At 25.2% G+C, this 9,826-nt stretch overlaps 1 protein-coding gene across 1 annotated transcript; it reads right to left on the reverse strand.

Moving 5' to 3' along the window:
• Positions 1 to 809: 809 nt before the first annotated feature.
• Positions 810 to 9,491, reverse strand: LOC127290992 (desmoplakin-like). Its single transcript, XM_051319860.1, has 11 exons — positions 9,087 to 9,491; positions 7,605 to 8,481; positions 7,424 to 7,512; positions 7,140 to 7,340; positions 6,753 to 6,992; positions 6,495 to 6,667; positions 5,950 to 6,411; positions 5,518 to 5,840; positions 5,340 to 5,440; positions 3,888 to 5,255; positions 810 to 3,806 (listed from the first exon to the last, which is right to left on the reverse strand). Exons 1-11 carry the CDS (start codon positions 9,204 to 9,206, stop codon positions 3,591 to 3,593), a joined length of 4,170 nt encoding a protein of 1,389 aa, XP_051175817.1. The 5' UTR covers positions 9,207 to 9,491; the 3' UTR covers positions 810 to 3,590.
• Positions 9,492 to 9,826: the final 335 nt, after the last annotated feature.

Consider the following 9,826-nt stretch of genomic DNA (forward strand, 5'->3'; position numbering starts at 1 on the left):
AATAAAAATTTAATAAAATTCATAAAAAAATTTTTGTACGTCATTTTATTATGAAATACCTAAGCACTTGTTTGCTTAGACCAGATATTTTAAAGTAGAATTACATCAACTCATGCAAATTAGATTTTAAAAATGTTAATTATACCGGATACTTTATATAATAAAAATAAATACATTTTATTATTTTTTTATTTAAATAACTAATTTGATTTAATTTTTTTTTTTACTTAATAATGAAAAATAAATTAAATTCTCAAAAAAAATTTTTTTTTGAAAGGTTTTTAAATAATTTAACATTTGAAATTCAATTTACAATTCAATATATTTTTTCCATTATTATAACCATATATATTTTGATGACAATAAAAATAATACAATACTTGATATAATATATATATGTATACCAAAAAAGAATTTGATATTTTTTTTTTTATTTTCTTCTGTTAAACATAAAGGAAAAAATAATCGTAAATATTTCGGCAAGATAATCTTTATTACAAAAAAATAAATTAATCTACGTACAAAAATACACAACTAACTAATTATTACATAATAATACTCTCTATCAAATGATGATTTTATTTAGATAGATATATATATAAATAAGAGTATAGAGAATAATATTTAGCAATAAGATGTAAGATTTTTAATATTTTCAAATATGATAAAAATACATCTTATTACGTTTTATTATTATAATATAATAATAATGGTATGAAAAATCAAGAGTAAAGAAAAGTTTCTAATTTATAAATAAAAAATTATAAATTGCAAAAATCAATTGAATAACTTTTTTTGTGTGTTTTTTCAGTGATAAAATGTAATATATAAATATTTTGTTCATTTAAGTCCATTTTACTGTCACATACATCAAGAAATACTGCTAATAAGGAAATTTAAAATGCACTTTAAATTAAATGAAATGAGTTCTTTTTATCTTTTTGATAGATTTGGATAATGTAAATGACTTTATACACTATTATAATTAAAATTAAAATACAATTCAATGTCAGAGATCTTAAATATTGTACAATATTTCAGAATTTATATATTTATCCTGCTTTTAAATTTTATATTAGAAAATGTAATCGACTATTTTTTTTTTTTTTTTTAATGAAACAAATATATTCTGTCAGAAATAAATTTTTCATGATAAATTTAAATTAAACTAAAAATTATAAAAGGAAAATTAAATTTGAAATTTCGAAGATAAAAATTAATTTTTAAAGAAAATATAATAATTGTAAAAATTTAGAGTTTTTCCATAAATTATAAAATGAAACGAAACATGACCGCGTACAATCAAAAAATTAGAGAGCTTTTTTTCTCATTTTTGTACAATTTTTTGTACGTAAAAATAAAATACATGTTCATATATTTATATATATATCTGGATATATATAGAGCTTATTTATAGAATTATACTTTGTACAAATTACTGAAAATTTACTTTTTTCTTTTTTTGAGTACATGAATTATTTTTTTCTAAACACTTTGATTACTCGCCCATAAAGAGATTTTCTAAATTATATAAAAAAAAAATTATTGCAATTATAATCGACGAAATTAATCAAAGTGTTCAGTTATTGAATTAATTAATACTATATGTCACATCTACTATACTATAATATAAATCTTCTTGGAATTGGAAGTTCTCTATAAAATTACAGATTAAAACGTGTAATATACTTTTTTTTTTAATGACTGAAATGTATTGAAATTCTCATCTAATATTTACAAAAACATTTTTTTTTTTTTTTTTTTTTTTCATCATCATCAAAAAAACAGAAAATAAATTAGGGAAAGTCAGCAATAGCGAGTTACTATTTCAAAATTAATCATCGTTATTTCATCGGAAAATGGAATTGATTATATTAGAAATTGAGAAGACAAAAATAATAATTTCTTTTTGTAAAAATAATTTGATTAAAAAATAAATTTTTCATAACTATACATTTTACAATATATGTGGAAACTTAAAAAAGAGAAAAAATTAAAATAAATTATGGCATAAATTAATGAGTAAATTAAACTCTTCAGGTGTATGTCTAACAAAAATAAAATTTTTATAAAATTTGCGAAATATAAAATTTTAAATGTTTACCTGAATTCGATTAATAGCAACTTAATTAATGACTATATATTACATAATTATGCACAATTTTTGTTTTTTTGTTAAAAAAGAATTAATAAAAAAAAAACACTCGAAATAGACAGTAAATATAAATTTAGTATGTAACAGACTTTTGAATAATTCTTAAATTACAAATTGTCCATTGTACAATGAAAGTTATTATAGTCATTTAAAAAAAATATGGGTAACTCACTATTGGTATCATTACCTTATTTATAAAAAAAAAGGAAATATATTCTATATATTTTTTCTTTGCTAAAATTTCTTATTTCGAAAATTTGTTTATCTCCCGAAAATATAAATTTTGTAAAATCTTTTTTGGTCTTTTTTAACAATAATTTTTTTTATCTCGACGACGAATAATAATTTTCGAGGTAACGACATTTTTTTCTTCTTCTTCATTAAAGTCTAAAATCTATTTTGTACTTGCTTTACTTTTCTTAAAATCGTCATTAGTCTTTTTCGTTTGTTACTTTTTTTTTTTTCTTTCTATACACACATTTTTGTGGACAAATCTCAAAGAGAATTTTAGCAATATTATGAGTATTTTAGCACTGTTTAGATTATTAAAAATAATAATTATGTAAATCAAAAATGACTCGAGTATTTAATGTTTAATTACTGATCAATTAAAATGAATGATAATCTTGATGGTTAAATGACAATTATTTCTATGTCATGTTAAGTGATAAAACTATGTATATAAAATACAAAATGGAGATCTTCGAGAGTCACATACTGTCAAAATGAAGTATGCATAAATAATGTTTCTCTCAATATTAATATAATTAATGATTACATATACTTAAGAACACTGCGAAATAGAAAATTCGATTAACTCTTTTTCAACTAAAAAAAAAAAGACTAATATAATTTAAAACTTCTTTTGATTTTTCTTTAAATAATATGTATATATATATACAAAATTAATAGCCACATTAGCCGTGTCAATTATTATATATATAACTTATTTTCTTCTTTCATTCAATAGTTTATCAACAGCAATTTGCTTAAAACAAAAAGAAAAATAAATTGTAATTTCTTTCTTCAAATGTCAGATCTCTACAAATAACGTGTTGAGAAAAGTTACTTCAAATATATATTTTCCCTCAGATAAAATTCTAATTATAGATTAACACCGAGCTTTAATTCTACTGGAATATTTATACAGAAAAACTTGTACATTAAAATCTCACTTTCGATAATACGATTGTTTTTATCTACAAAATTAGAGAGCTCATATAAGAGTAAAATCGAAAGTATTTCTAGATTTTTTTTTTTTTTTTTGACTCACTGGTCCCGATGAGAATAAAAACCGCCTATTTCAAGTGTTGTACAATGAAGTGCTTTTTAAATTAATAACGTAACTAGCCTCAACAGCCTCTTCTAACTACAATTTACCCTAAACTACAAAAGCTATATTGCATGCTAATTGTTTTTCTTTTTCATACATTATTTAACATTTATATTTGTACTTCATTTTAAGTTGCAATTTTTCTACTTCCTCCTCGTATTGACTCTCGAGTTCTTTTACCTTTAATGCTACCTGTTCTTCCTGTAACGCCACTTTTGCCTCGACTTTTCGTTCCACTTCTTTCATTGCTTTATTGTAGCCCTCATCTAAACGTCTGCATTCATCGTGAAAATATTTTTCTTTCCTTGCCGCATATTCCTGAAAAAAAAATAAATGAAATTTTCTTTATTTTTCTTCAGAAATAGAAATTTGAATAAAAAATTTTGTTTTCCGACATACCTTATAATTATTTGCACTTTCTTTAGCCGACTGATATTTTTTATTCCAATTTTTTACACTTATTTGCAATTCTTTTTCTTTTTCTTTCAATTCTTTAATTTCGACACTTAATTGATCTTCACGTTCTTTCATTTTACGTAATTCTTCCGTTGCTTCAACTTCTTTTGCTTTAACTTGACGTATTTCTGCAGCCCATTCAGTCATAACTTGCGCCATTGTATTTCGTTCTTCTTCAACATCATTTTCTTTTGATTTCAATTTTTCTTGTAATTCTTGTATTTGCCATTTACGCGATAATAGTTCTTGATTAAATTTTTCCAATTTTACCTCAATCATTTGAGTAATTTTTTGCTCTTGTACTTTAAATGAATTGTGTAATTTCATTTTTTCAGCAAGCATCATTTCACGTAATGTTTCTGTTTCTTTCGTTTTATCACGCAATTTCATTCGTAAATCAAGAAGTGAATGATTATATTTATCATCGATTTCTTTTTGTTTTTGTCGATTTTTCTCATCAATTTCTTTTAAATTTTGTCGTTGTTTTTGTTCAATTGCTTTTAATTCTTCAGCAACACGTTGTTCCATTTCTTCGCGTACTTCTTTTGTTGTTATTTCTTTAATTTTTTGCATATCTGTATAGTCATTAGAACTACGTGGTGAAAGATTTAATTCAGCTGATACTTGTTTTTGATTTTTGATAAATTGTTCAAATTGTTGTGCTTGATTTTTTAATTTCACAATAAGATAATCTCTGTCTTCTTTTATTTTCTCCAAATCTTTTAATCGTTGTAATTTTTGTTCTTTAATTTCTAAACTTTTTTCAAGTTGCTTTACACGTTGTTCGAGGGGTGAATCATTATTTTTCTCGTCACGGGAATTATTTGATTTATTTGTTATTGTTGTTTGGGCAACTATTTCTTTATATCTGGCTAATTCTTTTTTTAATTCACTTTTTGAAATGTCACTACTTCTTCTTAATTTACATTCGAGATTTAAAATTGTTTTCTTTGCCTCCGATAAATCGAGTTCGAGTTTTGTAATATTTTCCTTATATGTGCCTTTTTCATTTTTTAAAGTTTCATTTTCTGTTTGTAACATACTCGTGAGGATTTTGTCATTTGAATCTTCTAGAGTTGAATTTTTTCTTGAATTTGACAATGCATTTTCTAATTTTGTTATTTTTGATCGATATTGACTATGATCGGACAATGTTTTTTCGTACTTTTGTCTCCATGATTCTTGTGAAATTTCCATTTGTGCGAGCTTCAGTCTTAGATTCTCCAATTCCGTTTGTAAATCTGTCATTCTTTTTTGCTCCTCCATGGCTGCTGATAATTTCTCCTCCAATCGTTTGCAATCATTTTCGAGCTATGTCAATAATAAAATTTCATTATTTTTGAATTAATTAAAAAAAAAAAAAATACTTTTTTCATTGTGAAAAAATGATTCTACCTGTGTTATTTTATCCAAATGTTCCGAACAATCAGGAAGAAGAAGGCTAATCTGATGATCGGGATGAGAATTTCGAAGTTCTTTCAAAGCCTCTTCTTTTGCTGTGAATTAATTTTTAAATTATTTAAAAATACAATTTGTAATTAAATTTAATTAGAAAAAAAAAAAAAAAACTTACCACGCTCAATTTCGACATGTATTTTTTTAACGTGTTCATCTCTTCTTTTTCTCTCGCAAGCCAAATCTTTTTCTAATTCGGTAACTCTGTTTCTAAAGCTTTCAGACTCCTTTGTCAATCTCTCGGTAACTTTCGTCTGCGTTTCTAAATCCTTAATTGTCTTTTCAAATTCTTGTTTACGCATTTCTATACTACTATATTCCTCTCTGAGGGTTTCTATTTCATTTTTATGATCTGTTATAAGTTGCTCTTTTGTACCACAAACATCTATGTACAATTCTTTGACTCGATCTAATTCCTTTTGTGTTTGTTCCAATTGCACTCTAAATAGAATTAAACAAACAAATATATATATAGAATTTATTTCAAATTTGGCTTTCAATAAATTTAATTAATAAAAAAATTTATATTTTTGAATAATTATAAACTTACGTTAATTGCACTATTTCAACTTGTGCCTCTTGTCTAACTCTTTCTACAGCTTTATCGTGAATTTCAAGATATTCCTTATTGAATTCATCAACAGCTTCTTTTTCACATTGCGCTAAAGTGTCTTGACGAATTTTCGAAATAATCTCTTCATTGTCTTTTAATGCTTCATTTAATCTCTTGTCAACTTCATATTTTTCGGTTTTTAACGTTTCATATTGTTTTCGAACATCACTTAAATGTGTGGATAATTTTTTTATTTCAGTATTTGCCTTTGCTGCTTGTTCTGTTAATAATGACTTGAGTTCAATTTCTAGTTCATTAACTCTTTTTGCAAAACGTGCAGCTTCTTGACGACAAGTTTCAGCGACAGTTGTTGCTCTATCGAGTTCTTTTTCCTTTTGAGAAAGTGTATTTTCCAGTCGATTAATCTCCTTTCTTTTCACTGCTTGTCCAGCTATGCATCTAAAAAATTTATTTTTCGATATTTTTATAAGATAAACTATTTAAAGAATTGTTTAAAAAGAAAAATTTGCTAGAAAAATTACCTTTGCAATTCGCTTCTTAGTTTATTTGTCACGTCGTCACAAGGTTTGCTCTTTGATTTATTGTGAATTTCGCCTAATTTCAATTGTCTCATGGAATCAGTTTCATCTTCCATTGTTAGACTGAGCAATGAATCGTATTGCACCGCATCACTTTTGGCTAATTCTAATTTATGCTGGAAATTGATAAATCGTATTTTTTTAATTTCATTTTTTTTTAAATTAATTTATTCTATATTTTTATATAATAAAATTATTTACCTTTAAATCGTCAATAATTTTCTCAAGTTGTTCTTTTTGTCGATTAACTAAATTTAATTCAGCTTGCAATTTTAATGACTCTTGACCCTTATTATTTGCCATTAAATTATGACATTGAGCTTGACTTTCTTCCAATGCTTGCGTCAAACGATTCATTGTATCTGCTTTGTCTACCATAAGTTGTTCATGAGCTCTCCTCATGTCCTCTAATTTATATTCGAAAGACTTATAAGCCTCTTCCTGTAAATTATTATTCATTAATTAATAAATTTCAATTGCAATCAGATATTTAATATTTCACAAAACAATTCTAATAATCGAATAAGGTATATTAATAATATTAAAAATAAATAAATTTAAAAATAAATTAAATGAAAAGAAGAATACCTTTGTTTTTAATTTTTCTGTAAGTACATCGATTTGAGTTTGCATATTTTTCACCTCGATGGCATGTTTCTCTTGAGCCTGCTCAAGAAATTTTGCCTCGGCTTTATCATTAGCTTGAAGTGATTGAACTCTCTCGAGAACGGAAATCTTTTGTTGTAGATCAAAAACCAAACTCCTCGCTTCTGATAAATCATCATTAAGCTAAAAATATTATAAAATTATAAACAAATAAATTTTTTTTTTATTAAATTTTCAAAAATTTTTAATTAAATAAAAATTCTCACCTTTTCGTTGGTTTTCTCTAAAATAGTAGTTCTTTCCTTTAAGGATTTCACCTGTCCTTGAAGGCTGGCAATTTCAGCTTTTGCATCAACTAAACATTAAAAAAAAAAAAAAACATTTTTTTAAATAAAATAATACGTTAAATAAAATTAAAATTACGAAAGAAAATATATTATCACTTACCAAGAGCATTTTGAGCCTGATTTCGTGATAAATTTGATCTCTCGGTTTCAGCTTGCGCCAAGGCTAATCTCCTATTCAGCTGATTTTTCTCCTCTTCCTTCTCCAAGCGTAACTGTTGTAAATCTTCTGTCAATCTTTGAATTTCTCTCATTCTCACAGAATACAAAACCTCCAATTGTTCTTTACTATTGTACTCGGCAGTCTTGTATGCACTACGATCGTCCACGGGTCTTCCATTAGGACTTGTTTCATAACAATGATTAAAATGATCAGAAGCTCTTTCATTATCACCACCACCGCCATATTCACTTATTTGATTTGTTTGATGATGTATTTCATCGTATCCATCGATATAACCATTATTCGGGAAATTATTGTCCTCATCATAATGATTCGATGGTGTGTCATAATTGTAGGGATAATTATTTCGAAATGAATATTCGTCATTAATTTGAGCACGACGTTCATGATTGAAGCCAACATTTGTTGGAAGTGGCAAATCATATGGGGAATCTACTGTCTTTTTTTCCGTACTGTTAATTCGATTATTTTTCACAAATGGAGTTGAAGATGTATCACGTAAGGTAAATTCTTTTTGAATATCGGGTAAATTTTTTCGTATCTCGTCTTGTGTTGTTTCATGAAATGAAGAAGCTTCATGATTATAAGATTCATCATTATGTGCATAAACACCAAAATCTTTTTGTAATTGTGAAACAGTTGGACCTTTTTCATTGGAATTTGGTTGGTATGATGAATTTATTACCGAATTTGTATTATCACTATAGTGAGAATTATCATGATAATGACTACTGTTAATCGAACTAGCATCATCTTCCTCCAAATCGTCAAATGCACCCGTTAAAAGATCTTTTATCTGTTAAATTTAATTTGCAAAATAAAAATTCAATTAAAAATCAAATTTTCCCAATATTTGAATTTGAATATTTATTAAAGAAAAATTTATATTTTAACAAATACACGAATTTTTATATTGCCATTTATTCAAAAATACATGCTTGTAATAATTTATTAGAAATCAAATATTGTATGAAATCTAAGAATGAAAACTTGATTAGACTAAGAACAATTCTTCTTCAAGTTTTCTGAATAATTTTTTTACGAAACGAAAAACAAAAGACTATAAAATGTCCAAGTATTACAAGAAAAGAAAACTATCTATAATCATTGCAATACAAAAGCTTATATTTTAAGTACAATTATTCAAAATAATAAATTAATTAAATTCAATATTTTTGATATATAAAAGCTTGTTTCTACTGAAATATACACTTATTTGCCAATCTTTAAAACCTGTTCAATAATTTCTTTTAAATACAGGTTTTGGTAAAATTCAAAAGCAGATAATCATTGAATAAAGGCAAAATCAATAAAATAAACATTTACTTATGATAAATCATTTCAATTCATTTGTGTCTAAAATACAATAGAATTTGGCAACAAAAAAAAACTCTCGCTTACCTCTTCATTACGTCGTTTAAAATCTTCTTGCTCCTCCTCTTCTTCCTGACCAGGATTACTATTTGTACCTATTTGTATAATGTCTGAGGCCTGGAAAAGGCTCAATCCAGGAGCCTCCATTCCTTTTTTGATCAGAAAAACAATTTTATGAGATAAAGCGTACTTTTAGAAACATCGTAGCTTTGTTTATAACATCATAACCTAAACGCAACAAGTGGGTCATGAAAAGGTCTAATTTCGTTGTTTTGCATTAAAAAACACATTGAATAATGTGAGTTTTTACATTTTCACTAAATTTAACACTAATCCAATAACACACAAACAGGCAGGAACCACTAAAATCGTAATTATTTGCTTTACAAACTGCTTGTAAACAATCTGAAAAGTCAAACACCATTTTGCAAAGTTCACATGACGGAAGTAATGCGTACTGTAATGTCTAAGATTATTTTGATTGGTTAAAAAAAAACTAGCCTGGCGTCATTAATCTGTCCAATTTTTTAAAGCTAAAGATTATAAATAAAATTAAATTGTTAATATAGTCATTAAAATTAATTAAATTGACTTGAATTTTTTTAAACCATTAAATATTATTATTATACATATATATTAATGAAATATTTAAAAAAATAATTACAAATTTTATTAATAAAATTGAAAATAATAAACAAGGTTTTTTGTAACCCTGGGTTGGCATTACTGCTCATTGCAAATTGCGTCGTCGAAAGTAGAAGAACAAT

Source organism: Leptopilina boulardi, unplaced genomic scaffold (genome assembly GCF_019393585.1).
Source record: "Leptopilina boulardi isolate dan_hultmark-lab unplaced genomic scaffold, ZJU_Lbou_2.1 LbouV2_123, whole genome shotgun sequence".
NCBI lineage: Eukaryota > Metazoa > Arthropoda > Insecta > Hymenoptera > Figitidae > Leptopilina > Leptopilina boulardi.